The 14,943-nt window shown below is 45.8% G+C and overlaps 1 protein-coding gene across 1 annotated transcript; it reads left to right on the forward strand.

Moving 5' to 3' along the window:
- The first annotated feature begins 464 nt into the window (after nucleotides 1-464).
- Nucleotides 465-5,746, forward strand: NKX6-1 (NK6 homeobox 1). Its single transcript, XM_019465468.2, has 3 exons — nucleotides 465-1,241; nucleotides 2,970-3,142; nucleotides 5,383-5,746. The coding sequence occupies exons 1-3, from the start codon at nucleotides 572-574 to the stop codon at nucleotides 5,641-5,643; spliced, it is 1,104 nt and encodes a 367-aa protein (XP_019321013.1). The 5' UTR covers nucleotides 465-571; the 3' UTR covers nucleotides 5,644-5,746.
- Nucleotides 5,747-14,943: the final 9,197 nt, after the last annotated feature.

Consider the following 14,943-nt stretch of genomic DNA (forward strand, 5'->3'; position numbering starts at 1 on the left):
CGCGCAGCGAGCGCCAAGTGCGAATCAGCTTCGCCGCGAAAGAGCAGAGCAGCCAAGTAAGATTAGAGGAGCGCGTCCGGCGGAACCTGGAGTCCTTTGAACCTCCCCAAAGAAAGCGATCCAGTCCCCACACTCCAACATCAAAGCGGAGATTCGGTGACTCTTAACTTTGTTGCAAACTCTGGGGCCGGCCTGGGTTTTGTTTTGCTTATTTCTCTGGGGGGAGAAGATGAGAAGTAGTGCACATTGAGAAGCAAGGAAAAGTGGGGAAGAGAGAAGAGACCAAGATTGCATCCAGGAACTCCAGGAGCGAAAGGACATCCAAACGCGCCCGGACGCCCCCTGATCTCCGCGAGCCACTGCCTCTCCAGTGGCGTGTTTGGACATTTCTGCTGCGCAGCTTCGAGAGCAACTCTCGGCGGCGGCGTTCTCGGCCCAGTTGGCAGGTCGCCTCCGGGAGCGCGGAGCAACTCCACGCTCGCGCCCTCGGCACTTCTCACTCTCCTGAGCCCCGCCGGGACGCCGACCGGCGCCCTCGCTGTGTGGCTGCCGGCTCCGGCCTGGCCGTGGGATGTTAGCGGTGGGGGCGATGGAGGGCACCCGGCAGAGCGCGTTCCTGCTCAGCAGCCCGCCCCTGGCTGCCCTGCACAGCATGGCCGAAATGAAGACCCCGCTGTACCCCGCGGCGTACCCCCCGCTGCCCGCCGGCCCCCCCTCCTCCTCGTCCTCCTCGTCTTCTTCGTCGTCGCCCTCCCCGCCTTTGGGCGCTCACAACCCTGGCAGCCTGAAGCCCCCGACCGCGGGGGGGCTCTCGTCCCTGGGCAGCCCCCCACAGCAGCTCTCAGCCGCCACCCCACACGGCATCAACGACATCCTGAGCCGGCCCTCTATGCCGGTGGCCTCAGGGGCCGCCCTGCCCTCCGCCTCGCCCTCGGGGTCCTCCTCCTCCTCTTCCTCGTCCACCTCCGCTTCTTCCGCTTCGGCGGCTGCCGCGGCTGCCGCGGCTGCAGCAGCCGCTGCCTCATCCCCAGCGGGGCTGCTGGCCGGCCTGCCCCGCTTCAGCAGCCTGAGTCCGCCGCCGCCACCGCCCGGGCTCTACTTCAGCCCCAGCGCTGCGGCCGTGGCCGCCGTAGGTCGGTACCCCAAGCCGCTGGCCGAGCTGCCCGGCCGGACGCCCATCTTCTGGCCAGGAGTTATGCAGAGCCCACCCTGGAGGGACGCGCGCCTGGCCTGCACCCCTCGTGAGTACGATCCCCTGAGTCCAGCTGTGCGTGTTCTGCCCGCTCTTGGGTCCTGGCCCCTGGTATGCATGGGGATCGGTGCACTCTCTTGGCTCCCTAGTAGTTTGGCAGCCCAGAATCGCACGATTTAGGCTGGGTCAGGGCATTCGTTGAGGGATTCTGGCTTTCCTGAGCTCGCGTGGTTGCGTCCAAGCGCCCCCCTCTCTCCAAGTGTCCAGCAAGCCTCGCGGAGCGGGTGTGCGTGCGTCCGTGTTGAAAACAACGCGGTACTGGGCGTGTGTGTCCTCCGAGGCCCCGGCTACTCTGGAACAGCCTGAGGGGAAACTCAGGCCCGGCCTGGGTTTAAGAGGTGGGAAGGGCAGGAGAGGCCACTGCGCCCCCGCTTACACCCCTGCTTTCTCAGCTCCCGCCTATCGGCCAGGGCCCCACTCCACCTTCCGCCAGCCTAACTGGCTTCTCTGAGAATCTGTGGGGAACGACAGCGGCAAGCCCTCCACAGCCCTGAGCAGAGCGCATGTATTTGCTGTGCGTCTCGGCCCAGGGTGTCCCCACCTAACCTCTTTGCCTTAGAGGAGCCCACCCCCCCTCCCCCTTTCCAGTACACTCGGGCCGGGTGAGCCCATTGAAGACAGGCCAGCGGCAGGCGCAGGAGCAAGCGCCGTCAATGCGGGCCATTCCTCTCCTCTGGGCCTCAGCTTTCTCACCTGCCTCGGCCCCCCGGTGGGGGGGGGGGGAGGGTGGCGAAGGGCTGGGACGCCTTGAGCCTGAACATATTGAGAGGCATCGTGGCCCTCAACATCCTAACACGAAAATGAACCAGAGGAAGAACGAAGTGGCGGGAGAAGGACTGGGGAATATGCACATGCCACCAAGACCTTGTTTGAAACCGAGGCGTCCCGCAGTCTAATCATCTGGGCAGTTGGCCACCGCCGCGGAGGCTCCTAGTCTTCCAGGTGAAGTTCGAGGCCCTGCCCAGGTCTTTTTCTTGCTCTGTTCTTTGCTTTTGACCAAGTGCTCCAAGTTTCCATTAAGTCTCCAGACCTCTTTTGGTGTGGCTGAGCGGCAGTAACTAAGATAAGTTGCGGGAGCCAAGTGGAGTCTCCCTTGGGAAGCCTCGGGACTGAGGGCGGCCTGGGAGGGTGAGGGTGTCGGGGAGACTTTATTGTATTCGTTTTGATGGCCAAGTAGGGACCGCCAACAAAGGCGGCACCCCCTCCCCCCTCGGCCGCAGCGGCGTTAGTTAGACTTGGGGGCGATTTAGCTCTCTTGTGTGCAAAAAACAAGGCGCCCTTTGTTGTGCCCACACAGGTTAGGAAAGCGTTCAAGGAAAAACAAAACAAAACTAGCCATCCTCATGCAAAGTCCCCGGGGCCAAGCGAGCACCGACTGGACTGGGAGGCGAGAAGGGCTTTTTTCCCCCGCATCTCAATTTACTCGGTCCTGGCGATTCGACTCCGGCAAACTTCAGCAATGCGCTCCCTTTCTGTTTGACGTCTGTGTTCGGTAGAAGGTTATTTACTGCTGTTCCAAACACACCCGGCTTTTAAAAACAGGTGGGCGTAAAAAGGCAAAGAGAGACGCGTGGTGGGGCTGGAAGCGCCAGATACTTCTGATGTCTGCCGAAGAATAAGCTTTCCAAAAAACATTGTTTTTTGATTTCGTTTATTTTCAGTGGAGCCGCTTGTAACCGATCGTTTTTCCCCTTCCCTTGTTTATCTGTTCTTGCAGATCAAGGATCCATTTTGTTGGACAAAGACGGGAAGAGAAAACACACGAGACCCACGTTTTCGGGCCAGCAGATCTTCGCTTTGGAGAAGACTTTCGAACAAACGAAATACTTGGCGGGGCCCGAGAGGGCTCGCTTGGCCTATTCGCTGGGGATGACGGAGAGTCAGGTCAAGGTGAGTGGACCTTGCAAACGTCGAGGGATGTCCTCCCAATCCCCAGCGCGCGCGCGCGCGCACACACACACACACACACACACGCACATACACACGCACACACGCAAACCCTCTAACAAACAGCCGCCCGGGGGTGCGGATCTGAGGAGCCAGGGGGGAAGATGAAATCAGCGAAAGGGGTGGGAGTGGGGCTTACAAAGGCCCTGGGGTCTCCAGGCGGGCAAACTGTTGATGAACAAAAGGAATCAAGCCCCCGCCTTTGAAATTAGGTTAATCTAGATAGCAGCATGTGCTGGGGGAACTCGCCATTATTAGAGAATAAAAGCATTACCGAAATATCAGCCCTGAGAATAGATCAGGCCAGTTAGATAGCTCCTATTTATTCTATTTGTAAGGATATTCAAGCTTTTGTTTGTCAATTCAGGCTCCGCGAGTTATATGATTTCCTGATGTAAATCAACCTGATAGAGCTACTATATTAACTAGCAGGTTAAAACAATATCCACAGGATCCAACCACTTTGCAAGGATGAATCTACTTTTAGTTTAGTTGAAGGCCATAACTTTGGAATAGCAATTTTCCAAATGAATTGACATTATTATTGTATTATGAAAGAATTCTAAGTTTATCAACACTTGTGAGATATGTTACAGTCTGTGACATTTTATAATTAAAATGTCACATCTTATAATTGAGTTATACAGTATATTTCCAGGGAATCAAATCTGAGAAATCTTTCCCTGAAAAATAAAAGGATTGAGCCATCAAGGTAAATGAAATCTAATGGTTTCCTATATTTCCTGTATTCCCTTTTGTTTCTCTTCTTCAGTTTATTATAGTTGGGACTTTTTGGGGGGGAGAGAGTGTCTGTTTTCATTAGTAATATTGTTGCTTCTTAAATTAAGTAGGAATAACTGTTAGCCACGTCTGCTGGTTAGAGTGTATTTCCCCCGGGGGGCAAGCATCATAAAACGCATTTCAGGAGTGATTTTGTATGTGACCATTAGAATACCATCACAGTTAAAATTATTTTTGCAGTGGTTGGTACAGAGCCTACCACAGTAATCTGGAAGTCTTCATTTGTCACCGTAAATATGTCTATGTGGCTGGAAGTGAATTATTATAGCTGTATAAGGAAAATAAAAATCGCTTTCTTCACAATTCTGATTCTCTAGATAAAATACATAACGGATGAGAAAATGGATGAGATGCATAAAGAGAGGATAATGTTTGGGAAATTGGTTGCTTATGGCTGATGCTTTAGGTTAAAATATGTATACCAAACATGATCTCAAACATTGTGAATAGGCTTAAAATATTTGTTATATACAATACATGTCTTGGAGAGGAATGAATTAAAATAATATTTGAAAGACTAGGCATGCTAACAGTGGGAAGTAATGTAATTAGCAAAATTTCACTTTTAAAAAATAACTAATGAAAATTCTAGCTTGATTTGGTTTTATGAAAAACATTTAAGTCAGAGAGAGAGACACACACACAAACTTCTGTGATGATTTTGGCTAACCTATTCAATATTTTCATGCATTCATATTGATTATTATTAGTGATTAGAGATTTCCGGTCTTAGCAAATCTTTTTTTTTTTTTTTAACTTTACATGGTACATTACAAGTGTAAATGGGGAGGGGCGCGTTTACCTACCGTGTTTGTGTGGATTCAGCCTTGAGATACGTGAAAGAGACAAATATCCAAACGTGAAAAGGAGAGCAGAGGTAATGGGGGCGAATGCTGTGCTTTCTCCCGGAAATCACACCAAACAGCAAGTACACTTCAGGCTGTTTGAAAGTCTTAATCTCAGAAAGTAAATAGCAAATAAAATCACAGTCATGATAAGTCAAATTTAGGAAGGTGAGAAGTTCTCGCGTTCCGACTGGAGAGAGGAAAGCGGACTCATTTTTAGGGGAACTTATTTTCAGTGTCCAAGTTTTTTCTCTTCTGAGAGATCGCTCACTGACAACTTCAATACTCTTGTGTTCCTATCGCTATGGCAACGGCAGGCCGTTGGTCGGTGCCTGACACCCGGAGGGAGCTGGGGCGGTGGAGACGGACTTTGGCGGCCCAAACAAGGGAGGTCTCTGAGGGAAGGTGGCGGGCTGTCAAGGGCCCGCCCGCAGGAACGACCAGGGGCAAGTGGGCAAAGCAGCGTGTGCCCGGAGCGGCTGGCCTTCAATTCCTTCCCCAACTGTCTCCCCTCGCCTCCCCTTTCCTGGCCCTCAGGTCTGGTTCCAGAACCGCCGGACCAAGTGGAGGAAGAAGCACGCGGCCGAGATGGCCACGGCCAAGAAGAAGCAGGATTCGGAGACCGAGCGGCTCAAGGGGGCCTCGGAGAACGAGGAGGAGGACGACGACTACAACAAGCCTCTGGACCCCAACTCGGACGACGAGAAGATCACGCAGCTGCTGAAGAAGCACAAGTCCAGCAGCGGCGGCGGCGGCGGCCTCCTGCTGCACGCGTCCGAGACCGAGAGCTCGTCCTGAGCGCTCGCTGCCCCCGGCGCCTGCCCGGCCTCGGGCCTCCGCCCCGGGGACCGCGCGCGCCCCGCCTTCCCGCCCTTCGGGGCCCCGAGGACCCGGCCCCCTGCCGGGGCCCTTTGCTATTTTCTGAGATGTACATATCTATTTTTTTAACCTACAAGTTGAGGGGGGCAGGGGGAGAGAGACACTCGGGGGCGGAGGAGAAGGCAGAGAAGTCCACGAAATGCACTGCATAGAGAACGCAACCGAAACCCGCCTCGGGCCACCCTCCCAGCCCCGCTCGGGCCCCTAGACGCGTCCCCCGGGCGGGAGCTGCCGCGGGGCCCGCACCGCCCCCTCGCGCCCGAGGCCCCGCGGGCGGCCGGGGCGGGGGCGCCCAGAGGTGTTCTTCGAGGCTCCACACCCGGCGCGGGGACCGCAGAGCCATGCGGGCGGGCGGCCGCCCCAGATGGGCCCCCCACAAAGTGCTGTGCCGACTAAAGCAACCTGTTGAAGGCTCTTTGTAAATAAATCGTGAGTCACACTGACTAGAAGTTACTTTATTGTGAATATTTAAAATGTAAAATGCCTTTTTGAATTTGGTATAAAAAGACGGCCCTCCTTCTTTCACCCTTACCCCCTTTAAGAGCTACTCAAACCACACGTTTTCCTTTTATTTTGAACTTAATTTGGGAAGCGCAGTGAAGAATGTCCCCCCCCCCCCACCTTCCTACTCCACCCCCTCTCCTCTCGCTCCTCTCCCGGGTTTGGATTTGTTCAATCTCACTTTTCCCTTTGTCCCTTCCTGTTGGTCCCTGACCACCCCCTGGCCCCGCGCCCCGCTCCAGCCTCCAGGACTTGACGTAGAAGACGTGGAACCAGGGAAGGCCTCAGACCTGTCTCTCTGTTCCTCTCTGAAATTGCACAGTCGTTTGTTGCTATTTATTAGTGATTTAAAGAAAGTATTGGGGAGGGAGGGGCTACAATAGCTTGTATTTAATTTAATTCCTTTCTGATAAAAATGCGTGTTAAAGTAGATGGTGGGAATTGTTACAACTGCTCTGGGTCAGAAACAAAAAATCCATTTAGTTGCTGTAATTGAATTTGAAGTGTTTTGTATCATAAGAATACTATAGACTATGTATATTGTTTTCTTTTTTAAGCTAATAATGGTGATATATTAGCATCTTTAACCTTTATTAATTTATATAAGGAATTCGGTTTGTAAAGAGAAGAGAACCCCCTTTGCAAGACCAGTTAAATGTAATGCACTTTCTGTTTCAAAGGATAAATCAAATTAAAAAACAGTTTGAAGACGTCTGTTGCCTTGAATGGAAGGGTACAGATCATCTGATCTCACCAGAGATCTCAAAAGTCAAGACCACAAAATTGTTATATTGGTTTCTTGGGTAAAATAGCTGCTATTTATTTATTTATTTATTTATTTATTTATGGGGTCGCATCTCTCATTCTTTTGGATTAGAAAGATTAAAGAAATGCAGCCCCACTCCTATGGCTTCTTGAAGAGACTTGTCTAAAAGGCTGCTTCTGATGTCTGTGTTGTCTAATTTTTTCCTGATCGCTTTTTCCTTCTGGAGAGAGTCCCTGGAGGGTTTTAGGAAGGCCTCATTTCCATATATCCAAGATAGTTCCTTAGTGGAGCCCTAGCTCGCTTAGCTGAGAGGAGGCAGTGAAGCTTGCTGGGGCAACAGCATTGCTGTTTGATGTTAACATTTACCCACCCCCTGTAGCTTGGAAGAATGTTGAATTTGGTGGAAAGACAGGAACCTTGATTTTGTTAAACACTACAATAAAAAAGGATGAATTTAAAGAAAGCTTCTTCTAACTTATGCGAAAGTCTTTAGGGTTATGGAATCAATGTCACAGCTTCTGTAGCTGAATTTTTGCAGGGGTGGAAAAAAAGGAATCCTAGGGAGAGGGCTGTATCACTGTCTTGGGATCTTTTTGTTTTCAGACACTCAGTTAGAGCTCAGTGAAATATAGTTATCCCCTTAGTGTTTCAGGTTAATGAGCTTGTGTTCAAAGAGAGAAAAATCAATAGAATTCAGTAGATTCTTCAGGCTAGCGTTAGGTAAAGAAAGTGTGGGTCTGTTTTGCTCCCTTGGAAAAAAAAAACTGTGAAAACTGGGAATGAGATTGCCTGAAGGAAATTATTATAGAATATATTCTTGATGGTATGGTGTAATGGAAAGAAAGGATGCAAATCTGCCCTGTTTCTTTTCTCTAGTTTGTGAAGTTCCCAAAAGGTTTTAAAGTTCCAAATTTGCATTCTTAGCAAGACTGAGGTGTATATCCTATAGAGAAGCAGATATTTCAAAAGAGGTTTTGCTGTGCTGGGGTGATGTAATTTGAGTCTTAGCTATAATAAGAATTTCATTTTTTCCTTCCTTCCTTCCTTCCTTCCTTCCTTCCTTCCTTCCTTCCTTCCTCTTCTTTCCTTCCTCCTTCCTTCTTTCCTCTCTTCCTCTCTTTTCTCTCTCTTTTTATGAAAGAATCTAGGGAGAGGGCATTGTGGAAAATCTATTATTGTAAAACTGTGTGCTTTATTACTGGTTAATTTGCAACCAATGAAAGTGTTTTATCAACTTCATTACTACTTTTTACCCTTTTCTGCTTTGAAAAGGCAAGCAACTTTTTACTTGTTGCTTCTTCCTAAGAAAACAAAAATTTACAAGATAATTAGAAATGCTAATCTTGGAATATAATAAGTATTATTATTATTATTTAGTAGTAGTAGTAGTAATAGTAATATGGTAATATCAATCATAGAAAACTTGGAACCAAGACTGAAGCTTTCTTTCGAGAAGGAAATAGGGTTACAGTATTTATTCCAAGTTAGAAATGTGGGAAGACACCTCTTCCAATTCCTTTAGGAAGCATTCCCTCTGAGCTCTTCATGTTTACATTGAGAGCATCTGAGAAGTGAAGTTGGTGGCCTAGCCTCCGTCCTACAGGCACATATACATAGGGCAGACACGGTCTTCATGCTTGCACTAAAGTGCTCTCAGTTGTGTGGGTGGCAGCCAGAGTCAGGCTCTGGGACCATGCTGCACTGGTATTTGTTCCTTTTTTCCAGTTGACTGCAGCAGTGATTTGACGTTTCCAGTTAATTTACTTTCACCCAGGATTCCAGCTGGCCACCAGTTGCAACTGGTCCCATAAGACTGGGAATAAGGGATACGTGCGTGGGGGACAATTTACTTAGGTACTCCTTTATACTGGTTGGTTTGATTTAGTTCTATGTACATGCAATAAGAATTTTTTTTTAAAGAGTTAGCATGGTGGGGAAGCCGAGGCAGGCAAGGCAGAGTAAGAATCATTTTCCATTTTGACTCCAAATTTTTATGGCATTAACCAGCCATAAGCATCTGATTAAGGCTGCCAACCAGTCATTACAGCTAAAGGGGTCATGATTTAAAAACAAAGTAACAGCAAGTGACCTGATGGACTACTTTTATTTTTAAAATGTTCCCACTTTTATTGAGATATAACATATATAACAGTTGACATATAACGTATCAATTTAAGATATAATGATTTGTATTATGCATATATTGTGAAATGATCACCATAACAAGTCTAATTAACATCCATCACCTCACACAGTTACAATTTTATTCCTTGTGATGAAAACTTTCAAGATCTCTCTTAGCAACTTTCAAATATACAATATTGTTAACTGTAGTCACCATGCTGTACATTACATCTCCAGATGTTTTCTGCTTTTGACCACCATCACCCATTCCCCACCCCAGCCTTGCCCCCCTCCTCCGGCCCTTGCAGTCAACCTCTACTTTTAAAAATGCAGCCAACAAAATGTCAACATGGAAACAAAATAAGAGAAACAAGGATTTGTGTGTGTGTGTGTGTGTGTGTGTGTGTGTGTGTGTGTGTGTAGTAAAAGGAAGGGTAAAAATGATTTTTCATTTTTGTTTTATAGTGTTTCTTCTTCTAAAAAAGAGAGAGTTATTGAGGTTGGGTGAAGGATATAGAATGGAAGGGGAGGACCCTATTTAGGTCTCTCAGATGTCCCAGCAGGATTTATAATTTGCAGCTTCTACATGTTATTTTCCCAGTCCCCAAAGTCCAAGTTCAGTTCTCCATTGGTGCTTAACCTTCTCTTCGGTTCATATTCAGATGATTCTGTAACTGAGAGTACTATGCCTTTCCCAGAAACTGTCGTATAGTAAGTGAGTGGCTTTCCAAGCTTGTGAGCACTTTAATCCACTTTTCCTTTCACTCCTTGGGAGACAGTGGGAAGAGGGGGAACTGAAAACCACTCATTCTTTTCTGGAAAGACATGCATTTCATCACTGCTTAGTGTGCAGGCAGTTTGGACTGGAGGCCAGCTCTTCTTGGAAATAATGTACTAGGCAGGAGAGTCTGAGTGCGCATTTGAAAACTTCTGGAGCCTAATGTCATGTACATGACTATGTTATTAGACCAGCATCAACTTGGCTAGTTCTGCACTGTCTTGTCCTTTAAGCTGGCCATCAGTGGACACACACACACAAACACACACACACTAGAGAGGTGAAATTCCACTTGGGAACTCATAGCACTGAATAGCTTAAAGGGACAGTGGCTCCTTTGTTAATCATTGACAGTAAGATCATGTAATAACAACAGAGGTAAGCAGTAGATTTCATCTATAAACTCTATTTTAACCTAATTTGAAGAGCTTTGTCTGCACTAAATTTCCTTGCTCTTACCACACACACAGACAGATACATGCAGAAATACTCTTCTCCCCTTTTCAGTACGACTTTTTTAAAAAAGCCAGTTCCTGAGTACACTTCCTTTTTTGACAGGAAAGTCCGTATTTTGTTCTGCAGTATTTAGACTGCAAGCTCACAGAGAAATACAATATTCCTAACAGTCCTTTTTCAGATCTGCAGGAAACAGAATGATATAACCCTTCTTCCCAGTTGATGTAAAGTCTGATGAAGGAGTAGAGGAATGATGTGAGGGGATGAGAAAGGGATGGGCTTTTTCCTGAATTTTGGCCTTCAGCATTCCATATTTTGGCTTGGGGTTGCTCCACAAACAGGAAAGTTTATCTCAGAGCCTCAGTTCACTCTATAGTCTTCTTCTTTGATCCAACAGATCATGCTTACCAAAGATGAAATGTCTAGATATGTGTCATTTGTTTTCTGGCTTCAATAAAACATTTTCATTGAGTACCACACTTGAAGACTTTTAAAAAGTAGAGCATAATGTCTCTGTGGTGTTTAATATCTACTGGAGCCTGGCCAGAATTCTGAAGCAGAAGCCCCATCTAGAGCTTCTATTTTAGTATATTTTGAATACTAAGGGCTAGTTTGAATGAATATACATTCAAAGATGGATCCTTTCTTTATTCTAGGGAGAGAGTTTGTACTACAGAATTAAAATGGGTGAGTATTATTTTTATAGAAGAGCCCTACTACTTCTCTAGTGTTATTGCCTTGGTTTATCTTAGTAAAGCCAAAGGAAATGTTAAAATTTCATTATCCCATATATTTGGTTATTATAAGGGAGACAAACACATCAAATTGAGAAATAAAACCAGCACACCTATATAATATAGTTTCATTTTTGGATATACAAAAATTATGAAAAAAATTATTAATCACCAGTAAATTGTTTGGGACCAATCTGCTTGTGTAGATCACAGAAAGGCAAGGTTGCTGAAAACCTGTTAACTTTATTACCAGATGGTCTAACCACCTTCAAATAAAGGCATCCAAGTTTCATACCTCCAATCTGAGCTTCCTACATGGTCCATGGTTTATAGTAATTCCTGTAGTCATCATGGGTAGCTTTGGTTTGTGCTTGAGGATCTGGCTCAGCTCTTGAGTTTTGTAAACCTTTCCCCATCCCCTTTGGATTTTTTTTTTCTTTCCTCCCTGAGCTCCTTGCCTGGTCTGTAAGGATTTGACTAATTTTCTCCCAAATCCAAATGGTCCCACATGAATGAGAGGGTCTGAGAAAGGTTTTGTCTTCACCACAATCAGGAGATCACTTAGTGGTTGAGAATAAGACTGTGAAACCAGACTATCTGAACTGAATTGCAGTTCTATCACTAACTAGTTTTGTGATCTTCGCCAAATGACTCTACCTTTCTATGCCTCAGTTTTCTCATCTGTAAGATGGAGATGATTGTACTTAATCCATAGGATTGTTAGGGGAATCAAATGGATTAATGTAGATGTTCTTAGGACAGTGCCCAGCACATAGTAAGTTGTGGAATTTTTTTTTAAAGTAGGCTTCATGCCCATTGAAGAGCCCAACGTGGGGCTTAAATTCAGGACTCCAAGATCAAGAGTCAGATGCTTAACCGTCTGAGTCAACCAGGTACTGCAGTAGGCTATGGATTCCTTAACCATTATTACCACCACCACCATCATCATGAAAAGTCTAGTTTTTGGATGCTCCTAGTTTGGTCCCTGCTTTCTTGTGCAGGATAACGATTCAACTAAGGAAAGGTTATTAAAAGTGAAAGTGGCAGGAGAAGTAAGAAAGAGATATATATATATATATATATATATATATATATATATATATATATATATAACTTAAAGGGTAACCACTGGTGGTAGTTTTCAAATATTTCTAAAAATCCTTCCTTTTAAAGGTGGATCTAATCCCATTCTTGAGTGTGACTGTACTTAGTGACTTTAACGAACAGAACGAAGCAGAAGTGATGGTGTGTGATTGGGTCATAAAGGGGATTATAGCTCCCTCCTCTCTCAGCACTCACTCTGGGGGACGTCAGCTGCCATGTTGTAAGGACACTCAAGCAACTGTATGGGGAGGTCCATTTGGTGAGGAACTGAGGCCTATGCCAACAATCAGCCCTAATCTGCAAGGAGTGAAACAGACCCTCCAGCCCAGTGAAGCCTTCACATGATTGCAGACTTGGACAACATCTTGACTGCAACCTTATAATCCCCGAGGCAGAATCTCCCATCTAAGCTCTCTAGGATTCCTTACCCACTGTGTGAGATAATCAGTGTTTATTGTTTTAAGCCATTGCATTTGAGGGTAATTTGTTAGGTAGCATAGATAACTAATACAGTATTTAACAGACCTATCTCTGTTCTCTGAATAAAGAGCAGTGTATTGACAGACTCTTGAGGAAGGCATCTTTCATGATTACTCGGAGTCATTTGAAACTGCCACCAGGATAACCCCATGTGGTATGAAAGAAGCCTTGAGTAACTTCATCAGGGTCAAAAAACTTGAGCCCTATTAATGGTTTCTATTTCTTGATGATAACTTGACCCCCCAAAAGTCACTTAACTTAGATAAGCTTCCATTTCTTCATCTACAAAGTCATCTTCATAATTATTGCCTCACAAAGTTGTTGTGGAACTCAAAAGCAAAAGGGCTTCATAAAGTATAAAGTGGCATATAAATGTAAGAGGTGATGATTGTCCTATAATATAGATGTATAATTTGGTTAAACATGTCATACTGCTGTTTCCTATAAGGGAATCTCAGACATGGGAAAAGCCTGAATCTGGCTTTGCAGGGCAATATTATTTCTCTCCCCATGGAACATGGCCCAAACACACTTCCAACTTTACTCAGACCGGTTGGATGCTGGGAAACCTAGTGGGAGTTGGCTCAGGAAAAGAAAAAAAGGTGCAAAGGAGAGAAGGTACCCTGGATTTCAAGTTAGGGACTGAGGGCTTAGAATTGCCCCTTTTACCTTTCCTTTGAGAACTAGGGACATGACTTTGTTTCCAAGAAAGTTAAGGTGGCAAGAAGGCAGGAGAGAGAGAGTGTAATAGTTCTGGAAGCTACTGTTGGTTACTTGGAATTAAGGAAGAGAGGCAGCAAGCCTCTAGAAAGGCAAAGGAAGCTTTGTTCCCCTTCCCCACCATGCCCTGCCCCAAAGTCTGAAGAAGTCTTGATTAAGAAGAAATCTCCTTGCTCTTTCCAGCATGAGCTTGGACATTATTCACCAACTGAAGTTGATGGGCAGAAAGTTCCTCTTCCCTGCATGACTACTCGACTCTTGTACACCCCTTCCAACATAGCAGCAGAGAGAAGTCATGCACCAGGGTAACAATAAAAACTGCAAGTACAGTGGAAGACTTGGGATTCATTGGCTCTGGTGTAAGAAGCCATCCTGGTGCTTGCCTAGGTATTCTGTTAAAAGCAATTACAGAGAAAAGGGACTGTAAAGGCAAATATGAAATCAGCACATTGTCATTAACTTCCATGAGACAGAGAGCAAGGCAGAATTGGATGACTCCAAGGGACCTTGCTTTCAGCACCCTTAAGATGACTATGTCAGCCCGAGACCTATGGTCTACCTGGATATCACGATGGCTTCCAGGTGGACAGTCTGCCTGCTTCCTTTCTTCCCTCCCTCCCTCCTACCTTTCCTCTCTCCTTTTCTTCTTCCTCTCCTTCTTCCTCTCCCTCCTCCCCTCTCCCTTCTTCTCTCCTCCTTCTCCTTCTTTATGAGTATAGTGCTGTGCCATTTCACCTAGGGGAAGAATGTCCCTCAGAGAGACATGAAAGACCAGAGCGGGTGACATTGGAAGAGCTATAACTACCTCTAGGAAAACTGAAACCCAAGATAGTTGAACTGCAGAGGCACAGGACTATACACTCCTTGCTTACTTTGTATTCCTTATATAGTGCCTGGCACATAGAGGGTATTCAACGAACATTTCTTGAATGTGTGCACACGCGTGCGCACGCACACACACACACACACACACACACACAGTGAAGCCACAGGGAACTTTGCATTCTCTTGAAGGGTTTTTTGTTTTTGTTTTTTCTCTTGAAGGTTTTAATGAAAATGATAGACCTGTAATGCAACCCTTTCTCTTTTCCCAGCCTGGAAGCAGAGAGAAATGATGTTCAAACTGTCAGGAGCCTCTTCTAGCTCTGAGTATATATGTAAATATCTGATAAATTTCTGTAAAAACAAGCATGAACAGCTTAAATAGAAAATGGGTGAGTTCAGTGTAAAGATTCTCCTAGGGAAAAATGGAAGATCAAGTAAGGGTATTATAATACATTCATTTACCAGCTCACAACATAATTACTTTAAAATAAAATCTTCAGTATAACTATCATTTGTAGAAATGTATGTCACTCTCCAAGGCACATGGGTTATAATAATGCATAGAGCAATAAATACCTAAGAGGAGGACTTATTGCCCATTTAAAATACTCTTTGTAGTTGGGATTTCATGTCTCTTTGCAGACAGAGAGTCTGCAACAGCAAACTCAGATTTCCAGCAATATTTTCTTTAAGACAAAAATTTAGGATGATATAAATTAATACAACCAAGT

The sequence above is a fragment of the Panthera pardus genome, unplaced genomic scaffold, assembly GCF_024362965.1.
Source record: "Panthera pardus isolate Hobbes unplaced genomic scaffold, ASM2436296v1 HiC_scaffold_13, whole genome shotgun sequence".
Classification (NCBI taxonomy): domain Eukaryota; kingdom Metazoa; phylum Chordata; class Mammalia; order Carnivora; family Felidae; genus Panthera; species Panthera pardus.

Coding starts and splice junctions, on each gene's coding strand:
- NKX6-1 (XM_019465468.2), top strand. CDS start 572: ATGTTAGCGGTGGGGGCGATGGAGGGCACCCGGCAGAGCGCGTTCCTG. Junction 1,242..2,969: donor GCGCCTGGCCTGCACCCCTC/GTGAGTACGATC, acceptor CTGTTCTTGCAG/ATCAAGGATCCATTTTGTTG. Junction 3,143..5,382: donor TGACGGAGAGTCAGGTCAAG/GTGAGTGGACCT, acceptor CCTGGCCCTCAG/GTCTGGTTCCAGAACCGCCG.